Raw genomic sequence first — 25,962 nt, 5'->3', positions numbered from 1 at the left:
TTTCTTCAAGTGACAAGTTCACTTCCTTTAGTTCCAAGAAAACGTCTGCTACATACTCACATTTGAACAGCCCTAGATTGTCAGTTGTCCTTTCAAGTAAAGATGGTGCTCTATGAAATAAACGGCTAGTTCAGCTTGCAACTCTGACAATTATCCAAGTGCTTTTCCACAGACAAGTTTTCTACTGTACTCCCAGACGCCGCCCAACTGCTTATAGTATATCATAATTTCCTATTGTTGCCACAAAACAGTAGTTGCAGACTGATACTTCTGTGCTTACAGAGTTCTTAGACTGCTTAATCATTTTTTGTTTTGTTTCATTTTTGGTTAACCCAACAGTTTTTACTCCCCACTGTTTTATTAAGTTGTAATTCTCCCTTCCCTCTTCTAATTTTTTGCATTTAATAGACTTTAGGAAAAGAAACCAGATACCAAAGCATGGATGAACGTCTGCTAAAAGCCTCTACGGACTCTGAGTCAGAGAGAGATGGCAGTTGACGTACTTGGCTTCATGTCGTCGGCAGAGGGAAGGATGTAAAGCCGTCCTATCATTTAGATGTAACTTTGGACAAGCTCCTTAACTTCTCTGAGCCTTGATTCCTCATTTATAAAATGGGGACAAGATCTTCCTCATGGAGTTGTTGCGAGGATAACACAACAATCCTAGAATTCTGTAATAAACGTACAGGAAACCTCACCGAGTTGTTGCAGGCACTAGGCAGCACAGAGAGAGCACCTGGGACCCTGTCTGGCACATGGGAGGTCTGTCTTTCACCTCTATTTTCTCAGACAAGCACACTCTTCCTGTGAAGGGCCAAGTAGTAAATATTTTAAGCTTTCCAAGCCAAGTGGCAAAATTCAAGATATTTTACAGATACTTACATACTAGGGAGGGAAAAATTCCCTATTTTTTACTGAAAAAATTAAAAGTGTAATAATCAAATGCATTTTGGGGAGTAATACAGGCCTACAAATGGGAAGGATATAATTTTTATGTGGGGGAGGTAACATTTCACTTAAATGGAATTCAAAATTGGTGTCCTCTATTATCAAATCAATTGCACATGTTCCACCTGTAAAAACCATTCTTAGGGCCCTGGCTGGTTGGCTCAGTGGTAGAGCGTCGGCCTGGCGTGCAGAGGTCCCGGGTTCAATTCCCGGCCAGGGCACACAGGAGAAGCGCCCATCTGCTTCACCACCCCTCCCCCTCTCCTTCCTCTCTGTCTCTCCCTTCCCCTCCCGCAGCCGAGGCTCCACTGGAGCAAAGATGGCCCGGGTGCTGGGGATGGCTCCTTGGCCTCTGCCCCAGGCGCTAGAGTGGCTCTGGTCGCGGCAGAGCATAGCCCCCTGGTGGGCAGAGCGTCGCCCCCTGGTGGGCATGCTGGGTGGATGCCGGTCGGGCGCATGCAGGAGTCTGTCTGACTGTCTCTCCCCGTTTCTAGCTTCAGAAAAATACAAAAAAAAAACAACAAAAAAAAAACCAAAAAAAAAAAAAAACCCCTCACAGCTGCTAGCAGTGACATTTTTAGGGCTCTTAATTTCTTTGTGTAGATCTGCATTTCTATTTGGTATTTTTTTCCTCTCCAGCCTTTAAAATTTTTTGTAGTGTAAGTTCAACGGCAACAGATTCTTTCATTTTATGAATGTCTGAAAATGTCTTTATTTCACCTTCATTTCTGAAGGATGTTTTCAGTAAATATAGAATTCTAGGTTGACAAATTCTTTTACCACTTTAGAGATGCCACTCCACTGTCTTCTGGATTGCATTATTTCTGATGAGAAGTCAGCAATCATTCTTATCTTGGTTTCTCTGGCCACTTTTAAGATTTTTTTCTTTATCAATGGTTTCCAGCAATTCGATTACTATGTGCCTTGATGTGGTTTTCTCTGTATTTATCCTATGTAGCCTTCACCAGGCTTCCAAGATTAGTAAATCTATTTATCTAGCTATTTAAATTTATTGATTTTGGGGGCAGAGAAAGAGAGACAGAAACATCCATCTGTTCCTGTATGTGCCCTGAATGGGGACTGAACCCACAACCTCTGAGATTCAGGATGACAATCCAACCAACCGAGCTATCTGGCCAGGGCAATATCTTTAATCAAATCTGAAAAAGTTTTCTCCTCCATCCCTGAGACTCCAATTACATACACGTTAGAATGGCTGATATTATTCCATGGTCTCTGTTCTTTTTATGTATTATTTTTCTCTGTGTGCTTCAGTTTGAATAGTTTCTACTGTCCTGTCTTAAAGCTCACGGATTGTGCAGGCCAATTCTGAAATGGCTCCGATTGGTACTGCCCTCCTGCTTTTCACACCCTTGTGTAATCTTGTTTGTGGGCTAGACTTAGAGGCTTACTTCATCTTTTTTTCTGTGAGATGGTCAATCTTGAGCCTGCAGGGAGCAAGCTGGCTCCAGACTTCTCTACCTCCACATTTGACTCCAAATCTTATGTGTCCAAAGACAGGAAATGATGGACACACCTTTGTAGGAGGGTTAGAGGCTTACTTCTGATGAATGAACTACAGCAAAGTGCTGGGGTGTTACTTCTGAGAATGGATTATAAACGACTGTGATGTCTTCCTTGCTAGTACTCTCTTGCTCTTGGTCACTTTGATGAAGCCAGCTGTTTGCCAGCTTATGAGCTGTCCTATAGAAAGGCCCGTGTTGCTCATAAGGAAATAAACTCTGCCAGCAACCACTCAGAGAACTTGGAAGCTGATCCTGTCCTGACTGAACGTTGAGATGTGGCCCTGGACGGCACACTGGCTACAGTCCTGAGAGACCCTGAGCTAGAGGACCCAGCTAAGCTGTGCTGGATTCTTGACCACATAACTGTGAGATAATAAATGTTGTTTTAAGCCAGCAAGTTTTCAGGAAATTTATTATATCACAACAGATAACATACTGACTTTTTAAACTAATATATTAATATATATATAAGACAGAGAGAGAGACAGATAGGGACAGAGACAGAGAGAGAGTCAGAGAGAGGGATAGACAGGGATGGACAGACAGGAACAGTGAGGGATGAGAAGCATCAATCATTAGTTTTTTGTTGTGACACCTTGGTTGTTTATTGATTGCTTTCTCATATGTGCCTTGACCATGGGGCTGCAGCAGACCGAGTAACCCTCTGCTTGAACCAGCGACCTTGGGTCCAAGCTGGTGAGCTTTGCTTAAACCAGATGAGCCCGTGCTCAAGCTGGTGACCTCGGGGTCTCGAACCTGGTCCTCCACATCCCAGTCCGATGCTCTATCCACTGCGCCACCGCCTGGTCAGGCTAAACTAATATTCTTAATATATTCCCATCAGTGAATTTTTTGATTCAGATACTGTATTTCTCAGCTCCAGAATTTTCATTTGGTTCTTTTTTAATAGTTTCTATTTTTCTTCTTTTTGAGTTGTTTTCCTTTAACTCTTTGGACATATTTATAATAGTTATTTTAGAGTACACCAGGTCATTGAATAACATTGTTCCGTGCAACACTGTTTCATTGACGTTAATGAGGAAAAACACTGACTCCAGGCTGGGCCACTGTCTGGGTGGAGTTTGCACGTGCTCCCCATGTTGGCACATTTTCTCCGGGTATTCTGCTCTCTTCCCACATCTGGAAAGATGTGCACATTAGGGTAAGTGCTGGGTCAAAACTGAGCATGTGGGGTTGTGAGTGTGCCCTGCAGTGGAAGGGCACCCCGCCCAGGGTTGGTTTCCACCTTGAGCTCTGAGCTGTGAGGCTAGGCTCTGGCCACCTGTGAGCTTGAACTGGGATAAAGGGAATGGAAATTAATGATCTTACTTATTCTTATTAAACTTTTTAAATGAATGCACAGTCCACATCTACTTCAGTGTTTGCTATTAGAAGTGTCTTGGGTCTTTACTTAGAAGTTGGGTGATGTTTCTGTGACCAGAAATACGCCGCTGCAGGAACTTGCTGCTTGTTTATATCAACTAGCCTATGGTAGAACTGGTTTATTGCGCATCATTTTACTTAAAGCTGCAGTTTCTAAGAATCTACTGACAATATTAATTGAAGACTTACTGTACTTATCTGTTAATTTTATCTTCTCTGCCATTTCTTGATTCCGTTTCTATTGATTGATTTTTCTCCTGGTTATAAGACACATTTTCCTGCTTCCTTTCATGTCTAGAAATTTTTTATTGCATGTTGGACACTACAACATAACATTTTGGGGAGTGTGCATTTTCTTGTCACCCTTAAAGAGTACTGGGCTTTGCTTGGGCAGGCAGTTAATTTACTTCTGGATCAATGTGCTCCTTTCAAGACTCCTTTCAAAGCTTTAGTAGACAAAGATCAGGGCAGCCTTTAATACAGGGCTAGTTTAGCCATAGTCCAAAGATGTGGCCTTTCTGGAGTCACTACTAAGTGCCCTGGATGTTCCTTTTGGGTGGCTGGAAGTCAATTTTATAGCACCTCAGGAGTTGTTCTCTGACCAGCCTTGAGAGGTCCCACCCTGGGATCGCACAGCTTAGTAAACAGCAAAAGATCCCAGGGCCTCTTTCTGGTGCTCTTTCTCAGCGCAGCTCCCATCTCTCCATGCTTTATTTTGCAAATTTCAATTGCTCAGCCTCTAACAACTCTGACCTCAGCCTCTCAGCTCACTGAGACTGCTATCCTTTCCTTGGGAAACCCTGAAAGAAAGCTGAAGTGATAGTAGGCCTCACTTCATTTATTTCCCTTCTCTCAGGGCTCATAATTTTGTACTGCCTGTTTTCCAGTCATTTATGCTAGAAAGGCTAATCTTTTAGCAGGTACCCTGTCCTGGAAGTAGCCTATGGGAGTCTAGTAAGCAATACACACTTTGATTTTAATGAAAGAATGGCTTGCTTTTTCCATGTCTATAAGAATAACTTAAAACCTAAGCACACTCCATTTATTTATTATGAAAACACAATTTGGAGCTTGGCAGGAGGCAAGGGAAACAGATTTTTCCCATCATTTATCCAGCTGCGAAACCTTTCAGAGTTTTTCAGTAGAAAACAGTCCCTGCCCTTACCCCCCTCTCAGTTAGGATCTCTTCTGCTGTTAAAATCAAGAAAGAAGGAATTTGAGGAAATAGTAATACAAATCCAGAAAAATTCAAACGTATGCACGTTTTCCATTATACCCAGATAGTTGTTTCATTATTATGGGTCCACAAGCCCGGGTCAACAATTAAGGAAAAACTTAATAGCAAAACAAATGCTTCTCTCAGGAGGAAAAAAAATTGATACCCCAGAAATGGTTTTGACTCTAACAAATATCAACATTCCAGCCGAGGCAAGTAAATCCTTTCTCGTTTATTAGTAAGTCCTACGGAAAAAGGAAGAAAGTTTACAGGACATGGAAGGAAACCCACTAGCCAATTCTGATCTCAAACACAGACATTCTTACACATTACATAGTTAGCACACATACCCCAACAGCCCCTATGAGCAACTTCAGTGCCTGACAATGAATACGGGAGGTGAGCTATTCCCATCTGTATGGGGCTAGAGAAGAATCTGCTGTCTTCTACATTCCGAGTGTTGACCTTTCCAGAGACTACACTGTATGGAGACACCTTTTTTTCAGGAACTACAGAGACACGCACACTGGTCCCACCTATCACATGCTGAGGGTAAATAGCAACGGCAAGTTTAAGAATAAGACCCTGGGTTTGCCTTTTCACTATAACGTTGAGAAGTTCTCCATTGTGCCTGCGTTTTTCTTTGTTGAAGAGCCTCACTTGCACTTGGCCAATTACAAATTCTAGAAGCAACTTTTAAATGCTCAAACTGCCCAGGCAGAATTAGACAGTCATTGAGCACTGACCGCAGCCCCTGGACAGAGGCCGCTGAGTTTCTGGAGGAAACAGTTTGGAGGGTAAAAAGGCATGCCTAGTGCCAACGTCAGGTGTCAGTCAGTGGGACACATGCTGGCTTGGCTCCCGTGGGCTAAGTTTTCAGGGGCCAACGTTATCTAGCCCAAAAGAAATGTTCCCTGAAACATGGAGATGGCCTATTTAACAGCAGATTGCAGCTTGATGTTACTGGAAACCAAACTGAGACCAAAAAAAACCAAAAAACAAAACAAAGAAAAAATAAAAAAACCCACCTAAAAATGCAGCCTGGCATCAGATGACGCCAGCTGGCCCTGTGCTGAGTCTCTCCACCTCTGCCCTGTGGCACACCCAGGTCTTTCCCTCCCATGCACTCGGAAAAATTGAGGCGGTCCTCCTGGTTGCCTAAACCCACCTCCCGGCAGCTCCCTTGTTTTGGAAGAAGATAAATAAATCAAAATGCACTAAGCAGCACTTCCACAGCACTCGCCTCCTTCACTGAGCGTGCACCTCATCAATCACACTATTGTCTGCTTGAAAGGCGAGCCTTGTAAATGTCATATCCACTCAGGCCCAAGGAGAGGCTCATCCAAATGCAGCAAGGAGTTTTAATTGGATAGTGTAATTAAACTAAAAAACCCCAGCAGACTCCCTCTGACAGGATAGATGAAGACCCCTTTGAATAGGGCTAGGAAACATATCTGTTAAAAGGATGAGGCACTGCCTTCTCCTGATTGTGCTCCAGAGTACTCTTATGAAAAGGCAATTCAATAACTGGGGCATTTAATATGTTCGAGTCCGTTGTGTTCTGTAATCGAGCAGTACTTACCGTCTTTGATCTGGAACTTATAAGTCCTTATCAGAGAATAAAAACACAACATAGCAGGCCTACCTAGTGTCAGAAGTGTCTGGATGTCCTGGGAACAGACAGAGCCTGAGGGACGGGCTGCAGCCCCTCCGGGCTACAGGTCCATGTGAGTGTAGCTGCCAGTGCCGTCCAGTGTGCTGGCACGGCCACCCACCCACCCCGGGTGCAGCTCTTTCACTCAGTGGTGGCTGATGTCACCCTCATTTCCCTCTCACACATTCTCACAAGCATTTAAAGAATCTGAAAAAATTCCTGCCTACTTCCTCCAGTAGGAACTAGAACACGTGTGTGTGTGTGTCTGTGTCTGTGTGTGTGTGTCTGTGTGTGTGTGTGTCTGTGTGTTTACTCCGCTAGAACTCCCCTTGTTAAATAGGGAGGAAAGAGATCGGACGGTCAGAAGATTCAGTGCATGGGCTGGGGTGTACCCAAGTCAATTTCAGTAACAAAACCTGAGTCCTTCTGTCACTCTCTGTTGGGGGAGGGGGTGGAAGATGCACACACAGGCACATTCACACACACACACACACTCACACACTGAGGCCTGCAGCTCCACAAGCAAGGTAACAGAATTAGTGAGAACACAGGGCTGTCTTATAAGCAGACCATGACAATCCCTTTCAGATGGAACGCTAATGTCCCAGGGTGAAAGGGAACCAAACATATGGATAGATCAAGAGAACCCCTGAGCTGGAACTCAGGTGGGGTTCACAGGCTAGATTACAGACTCCCCAGCTATAGTCTTCCAAAAACAGATGCTTTATTTACTAAAACAAAGTCAGTTTGATTCAAACTGATTTATCTTTTTTAACAAACTGAAGGGTTTGCTTGATGACTGCTTTTACTCCCCCATAAAGCCATAAAGCCTTCCTGGAACTCTGTTTGCAAACCCTTGAATACTCTTAATACTGGTTTTTCACAATAAGTTGATGAACCCATTCAGGACATGGAATGCTTATAATCTATGAAAACTGGATACTGAATTAAAACATCAAATATCTTTAGGTTTAAATGAAAACTACATAAAAGCATTTCAGCCATCAATTTGGCTATCACTTCTAGCCACTATGAATTCTGCTGGAAAAGCTATTTTCGTGCAGATGTGGAATTCAATGGGAAAGACTGACTCGTGTACCAACATCAATCAAAATGTCGACTTCCCTGGCAGCTCTCAACAGTAAGGCAGGTTCAAAGGTCACAGGATAAAGAAAAAGCCAAGCTCTGGTTCAGCTCTAATATCTCCTCGGTAGAAGTCTTGCAAAAGTACCCCCTTCTGTATTAGCCTTGCTTTCATTAATCTTCTTGCCATCTTCTTTAACTAGTCATGCAGAACCGCTCGATAGCGAGACGTATAATGGGGAAGGCCCTGTGCCTATTACCGCGTTAACATTCTCTTAAGCCCCAGCGTAACAATGGACCGGGAAGGCACAGGAAATCTGCAACTGCAGGGTGCAGTGCAGGCAATTCAATTACAGCCCAGGCTTACCTATGTAATTCTGACCTATAAAACACAAGAGGCCTTTGTGTCTAACTGGCTTGGCCATTAAGGTTCCTGAGATCACAACAATGCTGATCTTCTCTATTTAAGCTAAATCAATGTGGACAAATCATTATTCAGGAGCTTTAATTTAATTAGTAAATTAAATACACTACTTTACAGATCTTGTCAAGTACTTATGAAAAGAAAGATTCATTTAAGCGGGAGGTCACCAATAAGCCCAGCTAATTTAACTCACAACCTTAACTGAACCTCATTGCAAATATTCAGCAGGTTCTATTCACGATGTGGGTTTAACAGTCTCCTACAGTTCTGGTTAACTCACAATATCAGAGTCCCTATCCTGTATCCAAACAAAAACAACAAACAAACAAAAACTCCCAAACAATCCCCCACCAACATAACCAGCATCAACAGAATCAGATTTCCTTTAAATTATACTATTGCAAGAGAATGTAATCGGGTTACCTCTATTATGTTGCTTCCTTACGATTTTATATTATCTATACTTAATTGAGATACAGAGCTCTTTTCAGTTATAAAGACGACAGCTACTTTATTAAGGTTTAAATATGATTTCTCAATGATGGGCTGCTTCCTTTAAAGACTCTAAACCTGCACAACCTTCTTATGATAAAACCAGACCTGGCGTGGCTGAGCCTGGAACTTGACTGAAATGCAGCTGAGTCTCTGATAGGTGCTAGTGTCACAGAAAGGCCCCTTGCTTTTGTTTCTGTGCTGGAATTCAAGGCTAGCACTTACAAAGACAGCCCACTGCATTCAAAGCCTATGTCTAAGACCTTTGTATCGATGGAGTTATATATTTCTCTAAGACAATTTACACACAGTAGTTTCTGACATGGAAACACTCTCCTCCCCTATATGCCATATACATCTTTGTTCGGTTCAAATGAATTAAAATTAATTCATCTGTTAGAGGTTTGTGACATCCTTCAGAACAGCAACAGATAGCCTAAGAAGTGGCAAAATCAGACAGAGAAATCACTGATTTGAATAATAATGGTAGCATGTGCTTTAAAGAAATCTAGAAAAGCAGAATTTATTCTTAATTTCTCAGGGCTCTTGATATCTGGATTTTCTCAACTCTTGAAAGAGTCTATATTTATATGTCCAAATTTTTTAAAGGCGTGTATCTATGTAGTCATTAAGTTTCAGGTTCTTAAACACTTGCAGGGACAGAGCAATAAATCTTCCCTCTGAGCACCCGGCTGAAGAGGGAGAAGTTAGGGGAAGGGAGGAGCCACGGAACTGAGTCGGTGGAGCACGGCTTCCGAGCTTGGGTCTCTCTGCCTCCACAGTGTCCGTAATTACGGCTTTCACTGCAGGCGCTCTGATGCTCAGTTCCTCTGCCAAGTCATTTTACACGCACTTTTTGGATGTGGCATCAATTAAATTTGAGTTGTGTTCTCTATGACGACCAAATTAATGGTTTGACAGCAGCTCTCTCAATAAACACTGCAAACTGGCCATTTTCGAAGGTTTTAAGAACCAATTCTTTTTTGTTCAGAATTCTGACAAACATGCCTCAAGTAAGACCGGGAACAACTTCATTATCCTCCCAACACTTACTGCCTTTTATAACGAAGGCTGTTTAATAACACACTTGCTCTGTTTTCACAACTACATTATTCCAGTTGGTCACACGTTCCAGTCTTCAGCAAGACACTTGTGTTATGAGAGATAAAAACATGAAAAAGGAAATATATTGCAGAAATCAAAAACCTTATCTACTTCTAGACTCTCTCTCTTTGCCATAATTCATTCAAGAAGGCCCCAAGAATAATTTTTGATGTAAACTCAGCTACAAACATACATCACTATGCTGATAAAAATCACAGGCTAAACTTATGAAATACAGTGACTTTCATTTCTTTAGTGCTGTTAAAATAACTTTTTTCTGAGGTTCAACAGACACAAAAGATAAAAAGGGTTACCATTAATCCTTTAAAAAAAGCAGCAGCAGCTCAGTAGATTAATTCTGTGGTCTGACGATGGTCTTGAAGATGAACTTTTTATAGATTAACTCACTGAATTAATTTGATGAAGATGCTGGAAATCATAAAAAAAACAAAACAAAACCCAGCATCAAGCTGATTCATTTAATACATCTTTGGGCACTTTACAACATAAATTATGTTGAATAAGTCTTGGTTTCTAAATTCTGGCCTCATTAAGTTCAATTTCTTTTTTAAAAAAATGTATTTATTGATTTTAGCGAGAGAGAAAAGGAGGGAGGGAGGAAAGGGTGGAAGGAGGGAGAGAGACAGACAGATAGAAACATCAATCTGTTCCTGCATGTGCCCTGATTGGGGATTGAACTGGCAACTTCTGTGCTTTCAGATGTTGCTCTAAGCAACCGAGCTGTCGGCCAGAGCACTGAGTTCAGTTTCAAGGCAGCAAACACGCACCGAGGACTCCTGGGCTCCTGCAGGCGCTGCACCAGGGACTGAGGGTACAGAGACCAGGTCCCGAGTCAATCAGTGCAGCATGCAGATGGGGCAGGAGGGAGCAGACCCCACACAGATAAATAGAGCACAGCATGCAAAATCCTGGGGTCAGTGTTACAGACGGAGAGCCTGACATTTGAGCTGGGGGTCTTGAAAAATAAGTGGGCTGGGCGTGTATAAATGGAGGTGTCCGTACGTCAGAGGGTCAGGGTGGAGGTGTATTCCAGGCAGCGTGGAGCACAGAATTTGAATGTGTGTGTTGTGTTCAAGTAGTTCACAGTGACCACAGCCAAGTTCAGGATAGGATGTTACGGGCTATGAGCCAGGAGTGGTCAATGTCTATAAAGGCTATGCTGAAGAGTCTGACTTTTATTCTGTAAGCTAGTAACTTTTAAGATTTTTTTTTTTTGGCCTGACAGGTAGTGATGCAGTAGATGGGGCGTTGACCTGGAAATGCTGAGGTTGCCGGTTCGGGGCCCTGGGCTTGCCTGGTCAGGGCACATGTGAGAGTTGATGCTTCCTGCTCCTCCCCACTTCTCTCTCTCTCTCTCTTCTGTAAAATGAATAAATAAAATCTTAAAAAAAAAAGAATTTTTTTTTAGTGATCTGAAATACAAGGAAGCAAAAACCACCCAATCAAAACAGCAAAAAGAAAAAAGAATAAAAAAAAAAATGATGATAGCGAAAGGAGCCTCTGGGACTTGAAGTATACCAAATTCGCATCATGGGTGCTGGGAGAGAGAGAGCAAGAGACTGGAAACCTAATTCAAAAAATAACAAATGGCCCTGGTCGCTTGGCTCAGTGGTAGAGCGCTGGCCCAAGTTGGATGTACTGGGTTCGATTCCCGGTCAGGGCACACAGGAGAAGCGACCATCTGCTTCTTTCCCCTTCCCCTTATCTTTCTGTTCCCCTCCTGCAGCCATGGCTCAGTTGGAGCAAGCTGACCCTGGGTGCTGAGGATGGAAGGCTCCATGGCCTAACCTCAGGTGCTGAAATAGTTTAGCTGCCAAGCAACAGAGCAGTGGTCCCAGATGGGCAGAGTATCGCCTGGTAGGGAGCTTGTCGGGTGGACCCTGGTTAGGGCGCTTGCCGGGTGGATCCTAGTTAGGGCGCATGTGGGAGTCTGTCTCTCTGCCTCCCCACATATCACTTAAGGAAAATAATAAAAAACAGAAAGAAGAAAAAATGACAAAAAACTTCCATAACCTTGTGAGGGAATAGACATACAAATAAAGGAATTGCAGAGTCCCAAACAAGGTGAACCCAACGAGGGCCACACCAAGATACATCATAATTAAAATATAAAAGGTTAAAGACAAAGAGAGAATCTTAAAAGCAATTATAGGGGTCCTTTGGGTTATGACAGTCTTGGCATAGGACGTTTCTAGTTTATGATGCTCACTCCCATAAAAACTTAAAAAAAATAGAGATGTGAGTGTTTCAGCTTATGCCGTTAGTGTTGTACTTTTTTTTTTTTAATTTTTTTTAATTTATTCATTTTAGAGAGGAGAGGAAGAGACAGAGAGAGAGAGAGAGGGAGAGAGAGAGAGAGAGAGAGAGAGAGGAGAGACAGAGAGAGAGAAGGGGGGAGGAGCTGGAAGCATCAACTCCCATATGTGCCTTGACCAGGCAAGCCCAGGGTTTCGAACCGGCGACCTCAGCATTTCCAGGTCGACGCTTTATCCACTGCGCCACCACAGGTCAGGCCAGTGTTGTACTTTTTTTACACTCATTTTTTCTGTTACAGTACAGTGTACAGTACATTTATGTTCTTTTAATTTTTCTGTGGCTTAGTTGTGCTTTTATGTTCTAGATTATGATTTTACAACTGTGTTAGGATAGGTAGGTGACTTAGACTAGGGTGCGTTTTGACTTACACCAAAATTCGGGTTACACCACTGTCGCAGGAACAGAACTGTGTCATAAACTGAGGACCCTCTATAGTTACCTACAAGGGAACTCTCATAAGACTGCCAGTTGATTTCTTAACAGAAACTTGGAAGGCCTGAAGGAATTGTTAACCCTTTGAGTAGCACAAACATTCATGTTTGTCCTTGTGCCTCCTGACCATCCAGAGTATAATCGATTTATTTTAAAAATATGTAAGGCAACATTAAAAAAAATGACAAATTGGTTATGAAACATGATTTTAAGTTAATAAAACTAATTTTAGTTTTTGAAAAAAAACTCCCAGGGATCAGTGAGCATGAAAAAAACTCACTACTCAAAGGGTTGAGGAACATTCAAAGTGATGCCCAACCAGTGGTGGTGCAGTGGACAGAGCACAGACGGGAAATGCAGAGTTCCCAGATTTGAAATCCTGAGGTCGTCGGCTTGAGCATGGGCTCACCAGCTTGAGCGCGGGCTCACCAGCTTGAACATGGGGATGCCGGCTTGAGCGTGGAATCCCATGGTCACTGGCTTGACCCCCAAAGGTTGCTGGCTTGAGTCCAAGATCACTGGCTCAGCTGGAGCCCCCAGTCAAGGCACATATGAGATGCAATCAATGAACTAACAGACACAACTATGAGTTAATGCTTCTCATCTCTCTCCTCTCCTGTCTGTCTCTGTCTCTCTCACTAAAAAAAATAAAAAATAAAAATTCAAGTGATGGAAAGCACCTAAAACCAAGAATACTCTACCCAGCAAAGCTACCATTTAGAACTGAGGGCATATAAAGAACTTCCCAGACAAGAAAAAGTTAGAGGAGTTCATGAAATGTTAAAGGGTCTTCTTTAAGAATAAAGGGGAAAAAAGATAAAAATATAAACAGTAAAATGGCAATAAGTACATATTTATCAACTGAATCTAAAATAAACAAATAAGCATAACAGAAACAGACCGACAGATACAGAGAACTTGGGGATGGTTGCCAGATGGGGGGGAGGGAAGAGGGGGGATGCGGGAAAAAGGCAAATGGATTAAAAAGTAAAGTACAGCCCTGGCTGGTTGGCTCAGTGGTAGAGCGTCGCCCTGGCGTGCAGGAGTCCCGGGTTCAATTCCCGGCCAGGGCACACAGGAGAAGTGCCCATCTGCTTCTCCACCCCTCCCCCTCTCCTTCCTCTCTCTCTCTCTCTCTTCCCTTCCCGCAGCCAAGGCTCCACTGGAGCAAAGATGGCCTGGGCATTGGGGATGGCTCCATGGCCTCTGCCTCAGACACTAGAATGGCTCTGGTTGCAACAGACCAACGCCCCAGATGGGCAGAGCATCGCCCCCTAGTGGGCATGCCGGGTGGATCCCGGTCGGGAGCATGCAGGAGTCTGTCTGACTGCCTCCCCGTTTCCAACTTCAGAAAAAATACAAAAATACAAAAAAACAAAAAAAGTAAAGTACAGCATAGGAAATACAGTCAGTAATATTCTAATAACTACGTATGCAGTCTGATGGGTGTAAGATTTATTGGGATGATCACTTGGTAAGTTGTGTAATGTCTAATCATTGGGGTATATACCTGAAACTAATATGCCATTTGTAATTGAAAAATTAAAAAATGATTCAAAAATTTTTTTTATCAGTTGACTTTATAATAAATGTAGAACCCCCAAACTGAAAAAAGCAGAGCTCTTTTGGGTGAAAGGGTCCCCTTATGCCCAACTCTGCTTACCCCCCCCCAACACACATGTACCACACACACACAATGCTCACACACGCACATGGTGTGGGTCCCTGAAGTCCCCCAACAACCTAGGGGTCTTAAGGAAGATGGTTGAAGAGCACCGTGGTAGTGGACAGGGACTTAGGAAGTGTTTTACTGGTGCACTGTGCCACTTTGTTCAGGAAAGTGTCATAATTTCTAGGTGTCTGGACCCAGAGAGAGAGGAGGAAACCTCTGGACCCACATGCGGTTTCACAGAGAACCATCAGTAGGTCTGAGAAGAAGAAAGAGTCTCTTGCTGGAATGTCAATACTGAAACAGTGGGGCCTGTGTCTGCTCTGTACTCTCAGTGCTTGGAGCCTGGCTGACTTATGGAGATATACTTACTTCCTGCCTGACTGACCCCAAGAGGCAACAGGGAGGTAGTGGTTATACATCTTTTCTTCATTCCCCTCCAGCGGGTGTGATACATCCTTCACCTCTCAGGGCCTGAATCACACACAGCCTTCCTTGTCTTGAAGTGAGTGTAAGGGAAACCTGAATACCGTTACTATATAGTTCTTTACCTCACCTTTCCATGCCAGCTTATTCCTCTGTGTAAAACAGACATGATTGTCTTCCATTTCTCAGACACATGCAGAATGTATAAAATGTCACTTTTCAAGCTATCCCTTGTTCTTGGGAAGAAAGATACTAGAACAGGGACATCTTTATCGGCTCACAAGCTGGTACGAGAGGGATTAGGGAGAGGTTTACTTAAAAGCAGAGGGACTCTGGCAGCCCTGGGCAAGGGCCCCAGAGCAGCAGGCACCAGGGTGGAGGCCTTGCTGGGACAACAGGAATGTGGGAAGGATGTGAGCTTGGCCTTCTTCCTTCTCCCTATACCACTAAGTTCTCCCTTCTTGCTAAACTACAGGCCAGTGAACGGAAGGGAGGAGACTGTAGCCCAACGTAGCTGGAACTGACAAAACAATGAAATGGCCATCCACAAATGAGGCAACGTGGCACGTGCCCAGGTGGTAGGCCCCCTTCAGGAGCTCTGTGCTCTTCAGGCCCCTGTGTAGTCAGTATTATCTCAAAAACTTGAACCATATTTATTATAAACACCTGCTGGCCTTTACATCTCTTATCATTCCTTATAACATTTGTTCTCAAATTTAGTGGACACTGGGAAAAGGGGATTAACCAAAATTAGATGCTCAAATTGTACTCCAAGTTATCGAATCAGAACCTACTAGGCTGGGCCGTGGGTAATGCATTTTAAATCAACTCCACAGGCAATGCTGAAATGGACCAGACTTTGAGAACCACCATCTCATAGCCTTCTCCAGACAACTAACAAATCCTTTCCTAGTTTAAAACTTTTTCCTTCCACAAAGGAATTTCAGTGTGATCTGCGTCCTTTCTGTCCCTCGTCGCGACTGAAGTCCTAAAAATGATTAATCTAACTGCTACACTCAATTACTTAACTGCAAAAATATACAACCAGACTGTATCTACTTTCATAATTTAAGCAGGGGACTGCCAACCCGCAGCGCTCTCTTCTGAAGGACCAGGCAGGAGTTTAATTACGAGCTGGTAGGTCGTGCAACTGCCAATAATCTGGAGTGTTGACACTCCCAGCATGATGGATACCTAACTCTCGTCTTCCGCTGACACAGGAAGTCCCCAGTGTCCCTCAAGCTGGCAAGGAAGGCAGGTCCAGGTCTAACTGGCCGTGTCCCCAAGAAGGGGAGAGGAAGGGAGCACAAAGTGAAACAGGGCTCTGGTGACTGCAAATGCTCAGCAGGAACCTGCCCCTCCCCCCCACCCCAGGGCGACGCTGCTGGGGTCAGGAGCTGTGAGGTTCTCTGCTGCCATTAAGACTGAGCAGGATGGGGACCCATGTCAGGCTCTGGGCACCATAATACAATCCCGTTTGATTAAAAGAAATTTCTGGTAATGAATTAGACAGACCCAAGGAAAAAAGGACACGGTGGTAATATATTCTCCTGGCACCCAGCACAGAGAGGGGAAGAGGGGGGAGAGAGAAAGGAGACATAAATAAAAGGGACTACTCACTGGGGCTTTTTTCTTCAGCAAGGTCACAGGCACAGAGCAGGTCAGAATCGATTGAGATGGGTTTCTGCTTAATCCAAAACTTAGTGCTGGCTTTCTGATTCGTAACAGGGTCTATCTCGACTTTGTCTCCAGAGATTCCTGCAAGGCCGAGGGAGGACGAAAAGAAGAAGGCACAAGAAGTGGAAGATGTGAGTGATTTCAGTTTAATTATTTGACCTGCTTTGTAAATCATAAATTGGACGGACAGAGCTCTTCCTTAGGGCTCTGGGGAATGCCATGGGCTTACGACAGACATAAGGAGACTCCAAATGGCACACAGAACTTGTGCGGTCTGGTTTCCTGGGTGACAGGGTGAACAGCCAAGAACTATATAAAGAGGTACCAAGAAATATGCTGCTTAGATACAACCCAGATACAACTTAGAGTTTACCTCTGTGTGTTAGTCTTACATTCTCTTTATAATGAGATAAACTGTAAGGTTCATTTAAAAACCAATATGACCAGTGTTCTTTCTTCTTGTTATTTTAGAATAAGATCTGGGTAGGAGACAAATCTGTAATACCACTTATGCCTAAATAGCAAAGCTACTACCACTGAGGAGTCTCAGATCTGGAAAAATCTTACAAACTAAAAATAGGAAAAAATCTCTCTCTTCCCTTCTCCAACACTAAATAATTACCCAAGCTATGTTTTAAAAAGTCACAGGGGGATCAAAGGCTCCTTTACATAAAATCTTCCAAGTTCAAGTCCCGGAGCCTGGCTTCAGGCCATGGACGTCACTTCTCCTCGGAGGCAGATGGCAGTGGGGGTGCGCTTTATGCAACAAGGACTTCATGACGGGAAAGCGAATGTAAGCTCTGGCACCTGGGGTTTCACTCTCACAACTGTGAAAGACACGGCACCCTGCACGGTGACAGCAGCAAAGGTGTGAGGAAAAGGAGAGGGGCACGCAGGAGGGCAGGTGTCCTGGCACACCTGTGTAAACACGCAGCACCTGCTCTCCCGGGGTCACCGGGCAGGACATGCTCAGTCTAATGCGCGGTCTATGCTAGACGCTTTTTCCTCTTCCGCTGAAAATTGAGGATTTCTGTTCACAAAGTGAGACAAAAACCTTCAATATGCCTTCCAGAGTGGGCCCCAGATGCAATCTTGAAAGTAATTAATTTTCAGGCTCATAGTTTAAAGGTCAGGGTCAAAGTGAAAAGAGCAAAATGAAGTAAAGGTATAAGAAACAAAACGATCAAATGTACATACTGTAACAGAAAAGACAACCAAAGTTAATGTATTTCATTCCATGGATCACCCTTAGACATTTTTTAATACAACGTGAGAACACCTAGTAGGCCAAAAGAAAAGGCACATACGAGAGAGACAGCTCAATTAAAAGAACAAACCGTGTCCCCCCCCACCCCCACTGACCATAGTATGAGAGCAAATTTAAAATAAAAAAGGAAAACATACACAAACAAAATTCTAGTGATTAGGTCTCCCACACACTCCCCTGGAGTCTATTTTATCTGATGAATAAAGAAGCCCCAGACACAGTCAGACAAAGGCAGCGATTACAGACAGACTACAGTGGAGTGGAGTCCCTGTCTTCCAGAGGAGACAATGCAGTACGGTTGCTTAACCCTGGTCATTACTCTGTGGGCTTTAGAAAAGACGAACAATTGGTATTTTTTATTAATTGAATGCTGGAATTTGTCACTAGACATATTTCAGGTATACCATATTTCTATTAGGCATAATGTCATAAGTCCAATTGACTCTGGGCGTTCGGGTCTAGATGATTTCAGGAGGGTGAGAATTATCAGGAGACCAATTTTATTACATTTTGCTTAAAATAGATTACGACCACCTAGTTACACTCTTCTTTCCAATTTGGTCATTAATTGTTAAAGATCTGGACATTACAGTTCCCTGAAAAAGTCCTTATACTACGGTTGATGGTAGCAAGTGTTTTATTTTTATTTTTCTGCCCCCTCTCCTTCTTCTGCTTCTTATTTTGACATTTATAAAAGTCAAAACGAGCAGAGTATAATACATGTGCGTATCTCTTATGTGGAGCAGATCCTGCCCACATTTTTTTCTCGGGGGGGGGGGGGGAGGGATATCATCACCACAGAGACATGGTTTTAAAATTTTGTTCTACGGTCCTGCAACTCCTGAAGCCGTAGTCAGTCAATATTGTTAATGTACCTTGTTAATTTGATAGGATTTGTCAGGTAACTCCACTGGAAAATTATATAAAACTGTTCCAGATGAAAAGATGATAGTGACATGAATTAAAGTGATAGAACAACAGTGGAATATAAACCAGAAATGACACCCAAAGTGGCTGTTGATTTATTGCTGCACTGAGTTTGGTTCTGGGCTCCCATGTATATTAGTGCTACAAATCTGGGTCCATTTAGCAGAGGGACGCTCATACATACATCACCAGCTCCTGCTCCAAGCCAAGGTCACTCCCCATTGCATCAATCTTTTCAACAGAGCCTACTTCACAAAGCAGGACTTTTGTAACCATCTCAGATGCAACAGACTCTCGTCCTCTTTCATCTTTTTTTTTATCATGTAAAGTACACTTTAACTTCTATTATTTTTATCTGCAAATTGTTACCGTATAGTTCATCCATTACGCGCTGTATCTCTCCATCAATTGCCAAAGCTCTGTGGCCACAAGAACACTTTCCCAATGACGCCCTTTCCTGGGGTTACTGTGCAGTCACTGTGCACAGAGGAGGACCCCAAGTCTGGACTGTAGATGAAAACGTAGGAGATGATGCACTAGGTTCAAGGTGGGCAGGCAGGTGGAACCCCATTTAAACAACCGGTGTGTTCCAAAAAGTTGCGTATAAATCAGATTTTTTTCTGAATCAAATGACATTTCCCACAGACTTCCAGTTCCAGGGATACTTTATCTTCATTTTGGATTGATCTGTAGTTGGCAGGGCCCCCCAACTTGTTTGAAGTTTCTGTGCCCTGCAAGCTTTCAGTCCAGTAGTTAATGATCTGTAAAACACTTGCCTGCCTGGAGAAGTCACTATTTAAAGGAACCTGTAGGAGAATTTTTCCTGATGAAAATTCTTTTGTACATTAAATAATCTCATCCCACTTGAGATGTGTGTCTGCTCTTGCCAGAGAAGTGGCGGTCCTCTGCTTCTAGTCCAAGGGCCTGGGGTAGCCCAGGGCGGCAGCCCAGACCCCACCGCTGAAGAGAGTCTGTAGAACCCAGCCTGGAAGCAATCGGAGACCTCTCCTGTGCCTGACCTGGGAGTCCCAGGTCTTCTTCTTGGCTGGAAGGAGGAGGCAGGCTGGTGGAGAGACCCGCTAGGAGGCTGGTGCCACCGTCCAGGCCCAGGGCAAAGAGGGGTGAACATTAACTGGCACCAACCATGTGCCAGCATGTTAGAAATCCTTTGTGTATACTCATTCAAGTCTCACAACCTAATAAAGTTGGTTACTATGTTTATCCCTATTTTGTAGATGAGGAAACAAACACAGGAAGGCTAAGTAATTTGCTCAAGATCACACAGCTAAGAAGTGGCAAAACTGGCACCTGAGAAAGCCAGTTAATCTGGGTCCAGAGTGTGTCCTCTCAGACACTTATGATTCTGCAAGACTTGTGCTAGGTGCTTTACATAACACACCCAAGGAGAGGTGGTGGTGCTTGTCTATGGTCGGAGAGCTTTTAAATGGAAAAGCCACTTCTGCACCCACAGCTTTCTGGTCCCCAAATATGAACTCCGCACTGCTCTGCACTAACTCATTCAGGAGAGGCAAGAGGACATAAGGCACTCTGCCCAACCGGGTTTTTAGTCTCCTCTCAATTTTCACCAAGGAGCAAATAAATATTCAAAGTGGCAACAGATACACACCTATTTTTGTTCATACATGGGAAACTGGTGCATGAAATTCTATCAATATTCTTTTTTTAATCACTAAGCATGGTTTTGATTTCCCTGGCTAAAGATTTTGTGTACAGTTGCTGAAAGGTAGAGGCACCTCTTAAAGTGTTATTACGCACTATTTTTAAGTAATTCAAATCATAAACATAAGTCCAAGAAAACAAGGGAAGCTGGCTTTTGTCAAGTTTATAATTCTCCAATTTAAACGGCCAACAATAGAGGATTAGTTAATCCAGCCATGACGCAATACAACACAACATGAAAAGTTATGTGTGAGAAAAGCTTTGACTTGGAAAAATTCTTACGTGAAAAGGGCAAAAAATATTTATAGAAAAAGGATGAAAAAGACATGCTCCAAACTGGTAAGTGTTCAGCACTGGCTGGAGGGATTACAGCCTTTCCATTCAGCAGTTCTCAAGTATCCGGAGGACTGAGCTGCTGGGAAGGGCTCTGGGGGCTGCATTGTACCCAACCCGGTGCCAGTGTCACAGCAGTGCCCGGCGCTGACCAGCAATGGCAGGTAGGGAAGAAGAGAGCATGGTGTCAGCCCCAAGTGGCCCAGCCCCTGCCCCGAAAACAGGGGAGGCCATTTGTCTCCTTCACCAGGTCCCCAGCACCACCCACTTATCCACAGCCATCTGTCATGACCTTTTCATGCTCCTACTTCTGACAGCTTCCAGATACAGTGAGTCCAGCTTCACTAGAAGCAAACTATCACACCAACTGTCAGAGGCAGAAAACGCTGCCTGATCGCTGTCCTACATCAATGCCAGCATATAAATCCTTCCTTAACAAGACAACTCAAAATAAACAAAGATGCAACCCTAATGTATACACAACTCTCTGGGGAAACTATTTGTCCAAGGCTTTATAAAGCACTTACACAGAGACCCTTGTCTGTTCTAACTAACCCAAAGATTTCCATACAAGGAAGCTGGCACTGTATACGCTCTTCTGCCAACACAGACTGGCACCTCCTTTGCACAGCCCTTTGGTGTAGAGACTTCCTGAAAGCTCACCACACCTGTCAAGAAGGCAGCAGTAGCCCGTTTTAGATTTAAAGGCAGTAGCACAGAGAAGGGAAGGGACTTCGAAGTCTGAGTTCTGAGTTCGAGTATCAGCTTTCCTATTTCCTAACTACGTGACTTTGGCTGAGTTGCTATGAAACTGTGATGATTAACAGTACTGACCTCATGAGCCTGTTGTAAGGATTAAGTGAAATAAGACTGTAAAGTGCTTAGAATAGTGATTAATTCATAGCTAGTGACTCATACTACTTCTCATGACTATTATTATCAGGAGGTAGGCACTGGGCTGCGACAGATCCAGTGAAGAGGGTCCGAACGCTGGAGCTAAGGGAGCCACAGGAGGGATGGGAACAAGGGACCTGCTGGCCCTAGTCTGGGGGCTGGGGGGCATTCTCTCTGGGACCTGCTCTACACCCCTGCCTTGAAAGTACCAGGATCCATGACGACTGTCCAGCTGGGGAAACCAGTGTCCTCACACACATGCATCCTTACAATACCCTCCCACCACCGGGTGTCACTGGGGATGCGTCTTCCGGGCGACGTCTGAGAGGTCTATTTACCATCGGGAGGAACACTCTCACAGCCAGAGCTGTGGAAACCTCTGTGCTAGGGAAGCCCTGTCCTCTGAGGCCTCTGGGTCATTCATGTGGAGACCCCGATTTTGCCAGCATGTTGCCTCTGATGCTATCCTGTTATCCCTCGGCGAGCCTGGCCCTCCTCCTCTGTAAAGTGGGGTGACAACAGCACCAGTTCCCAGGATGTCATGAAAATGGAATGGCATAAGCACGTAAAAAGCTTAGGGAGAGTGCTTGGTGCATAACAAGGTGGTTCAACCAATTATTTCTAAAACTATTACTAAAGATGAACCTTGGAAAGGTGAAATGATGGATTTGCCCGGGTGAGCTAAGTCAGCAAGGGCAAAGCTGGGGCTGAAGCCCAGGTCTATCGACTGAGTCTAGTGTGTTCCGACCCATCAGCTATTTCCTAGTGCCCCAAAGGAGCGTGCCTCAAGCTCAGGAGGCCTAACCTCCCGTGAGACACACTTAAAATGCCCCTCCAGGAAGCTAAAACACCAGTTTGGCAAAAATTAGGGCATCTGACATTCCATGCTTCAGTGTATTTCCTGACTTATTGTTTATTTGCTCAGACATCATGAGCTGTGGTTCATTCATCAATTTCCTACAACTCTGAATCTAAGACTACAAAATCCCCACTGTTGTTAAATCCTGGAGTAGCTTTTTATACAATTCTACAATCCTCCTGTCTTCAGGTTACCCAGAGCCGATGAAAGCCTGGAAAAGCCTCCCGGGAGTGCCACTGAACAACTCTTTGCCAGAGTGGATTTTACTGAATCTACACGGCCAATCAATAGCGTCCACAGAGTAGTTAGGGAAGTCTTTGAAACTTGTCTGAATTTACACACAGGATCAGACACACAGGCTGTTTGGACTTAATGAGACCTCAGAGATCACCTCGTCTAGGGTTTTCATTCTCCCTATGAAGAAATTGAGGCTCAGGGCAGGGATATGGCTTGTCTGATGTCATCCATTGATGACAGAACTGTAACCCTAATTCACATCCCCACACTAGCTGGCCAGGGCTTACGCAGACCAGCTCTCCTGTCTCGCTATGCAATGCTCATATAGGGGGTAGGTTCACACAGCGATCAAACACACTGCTGTATAAAAAGCACTGCCTTGGCACTACAGTAGGAACCCACAATAGATGACAAAGTTATATTGAGAGTCACAACTCAAATGAGACCCAGTAGAGCCTGGCATTCCTGAGATCACGTACGATACTGGGGCCCAGGATCACTGGTTCCATCCGAGGGGTTAACCATCCAAAAACATTCGGGAGCCCAGCTAAAAGCTGCCAGTTCCAACGTGTGGTCAGTGACACAGCTAAGTGTACCTGACTGAACCATTACCCTTAGATGGAAACTAGGGAGGCCTGAGCGTGAGCGAGACCATGAAATGCACAGCGACACCTGGCACAGCCCTTGGCGTAGGGCAGAGCTTACAAAGTAAGACCCGGGACTGTTTAATTCCAGTAACACCTGTCCTCAGATGAGAGCGAAAATTTGTGAGAAGGCAGTTATAAAGACTTTATATTGGGGAAGTTAGATCCCCAAACCAGGTATTCTCCTGGTAAACAGACACCTCAGGTGAAGTTATAATGTGTGTTAGGAAGCAGTAATGCCGTTTCCTAAGATAATTTCTCACATCACGTAAGAGTGGGAAATGAGATCCTCCCCATGCTCAGGCCCAGGTACACAGCTGGAGCTCACGTGCCAACGAGCAGGAAGTGGTCCAAAGAGTTCAGACCTGGATGGCCTTGCAGAGATCCTATTCTATTAACTCCATTATGCCAGTAGTTCTCAACTGTTTCCAATTCTTGGTTCTTTCTCAGCAACCTGTGGAACCTGACACATTGTCATTATCAATGATGATTACTCAGCAGGATTTCCAGAAAGGTAGATCTGGAAGCAGGCAACCAGAGGAAGGTATACAGTTAGAAAAAGTCCCCAGAGCTCCCGACATTCCCGGCCAGGGCACTGCCCCTCACCTCCGTTGGTGCATTAAGCATGGATGGGGTAAAGGCATTTTCTGGAGACAGTCTGGTTTTTTGCAAGTAAAGGAAAAATTTATTGGTCTGGAGGTAGTCTTGATAGTATCTATCTTGATTTCACAAGTGTATTAGTGTTTTGTTTTGTTTTTGTATTTTTCTGAAGCTGGAAACGGGGAGAGACAGTCAGACAGACTCCTGCATGCGCCCAACCGGGATCCACCTGGCACGCCCACCAGGGGCGACGCTCTGCCCACCAGGCGGCGATGCTCTGCCCCTCTGGGGCGTCGCTCTGCTGACACCAGAGCCACTCTAGTGCCTGGGGCAGAGGCCAAGGAGCCATCCCCAGCGCCCGGGCCATCTTTGCTCCAATGGAGCCTTGGCTGCGGGAGGGGAAGAGAGAGACAGAGAGGAAGGAGGGAGGGGGGTGGAGAAGCAAATGGGCACCTCTCCTATGTGCCCTGGCCGGGAATCGAACCCGGGTCCCCCGCACGCCAGGCCAATGCTCTACCACTGAGCCAACTGGCCAGGGCCTGTATTAGTGTTTTTTAAGTTCTAGTCTAAATGTTGGTTCAGAAAATGTTGCCACAATAGGGACAGAACAATCACTTAATACTAGAGCTGCCATCCTCAAATTACTCACTGGACCCAGGGAGCTTGGAGTTAGGCAAGACGCGTGATCACTGAGTGTCTCTGCATGGAGAAGGGTTATCTCCTCAGCATTCAAACAGAAAGGGAAACAGAAATGTGGAAACCAACCCACTTAAGAATATGCATTTCCAGATTATGTAACTGCTTGAACTATACACCATAGGTATCCCATCAGAAAATAACAGGGCAAATATTTTATTCATACAGTCGCAGAGAACTTTTAGCATCAGAGTGAGCTGGAGGAGTAATCAAGTACAGCTGTTTGTGCTGTTAATGTGGTTAAGTTTGCATACTGTATATTAAGAAATAACAATGTAAGAAGGTCTTCCTTGAGTGTGGACTTATAGATGATATTAACTAGGGGGTTAAAGAACAACTGCAATAGGACAGATAAACTGGGGAAGACAACAGATGGCAAATATGCTGCCTCTCATGCTCGGGCCCAGGGCAGACATTTTTAATCAATCACAGAGTTTCTTTCCACTGCCCTCAGATGCAGTTCAGGCTGCTGCCTCAGCATACTGCTCTGGGCAGCCCTTACAAACCTGATGGGAGTTGGTCTATGAGATGAAAGCGCGCCGGCTTGCCTAAGATATGTGCTATTTTACTTGGTAATTTTGATAAATAACTACTGTGATCACAAGTGTTATGATTATATAGGGGTGGGCTAAAGTAAGTTTACAGTTGTGTGTGACATTCTTTTGAAATAATAAGCTATTTTAACAGTCATAACCTGCATGCCCTTTTCCATACGAACTATAAACCTACTTTTGCCCACACCTGTACATGTGGATTGTTTTATTTTATTTTTTAAAGATTTTAATTATTGATTTTAGAGAGAAAAAGAAGGGAGCGGGAGAGAGAAGCATCAATTGGTAGTTGATTGCTTCTCTTATGTTCCTTGACTGAGCAAGCCTGGGTTTTGAACCAAGGCCCTCAGCGTTCCAGGTCACTGCTCTATTCATTGCACCACCACAGGTCAGGCTATGTGGATTGTTTTATGAAGAGGTAATGGAGGTAACCTTTTGGCAGAGGTTATTTTAGTCTTTATCTGTAAATTCAATATAGAATTTGCATACTGTATACAGAACTGTTAGGCTATATATGCAATGTGACACAGATGATATATTATGTATTTATATTGTGGTATGAATGCAGGGTATACGTTTCCTTTGATGACATGGGGACAGTCTATATTCATAAGATGAAGGAATGAAGTTAGCACAAGTGGCATGACTATCAAAGCATTCTCAGCCCGGGACTGTCAGAAACGAGACTGACCTGCACAGTCAGTAAAAACAAGCCTTGGACAAAGAGAAAAGGGGCAAGAAAGTCTTTTGAGTGCTCTGAGGTTGTGCTTTTCCAAACCCTACAATTAAGGGGAGATTCTGAGCTAGCAGGTCTGGGATGAGGTCAGAGACCAAGTGATTCTGATACGTGGTCAGGACAGGAAGCACTGCTCGAAGGCCCTGTGGACATGACAGGTATGCTAT

At 44.1% G+C, this 25,962-nt stretch overlaps 1 protein-coding gene and 1 non-coding gene across 7 annotated transcripts in view; both read right to left on the bottom strand.

Moving 5' to 3' along the window:
• MAPKAP1 (MAPK associated protein 1) overlaps positions 1 to 25,962 on the bottom strand; it is a 253,138-nt gene that overhangs the window by 11,077 nt on the left and 216,099 nt on the right. For all 6 annotated transcript variants that reach the window (XM_066256207.1, XM_066256208.1, XM_066256209.1 and 3 more), the window contains one exon: positions 16,315 to 16,452. In XM_066256207.1, the coding sequence (XP_066112304.1) occupies positions 16,315 to 16,452 (138 nt within the window). The remainder of the gene's footprint in view (positions 1 to 16,314; positions 16,453 to 25,962) is intronic.
• Positions 2,372 to 2,498, bottom strand: LOC136327539 (small nucleolar RNA SNORA38). The gene has a single exon (XR_010729736.1). It is a non-coding gene; the product is annotated as a small nucleolar RNA SNORA38 (small nucleolar RNA).

This window comes from Saccopteryx bilineata, chromosome 2 (assembly GCF_036850765.1).
Source record: "Saccopteryx bilineata isolate mSacBil1 chromosome 2, mSacBil1_pri_phased_curated, whole genome shotgun sequence".
Taxonomy (NCBI): domain Eukaryota; kingdom Metazoa; phylum Chordata; class Mammalia; order Chiroptera; family Emballonuridae; genus Saccopteryx; species Saccopteryx bilineata.
Note: the sequence above shows the minus strand (reverse complement) of the source record. Positions and strands in the feature narration are given on the sequence as shown.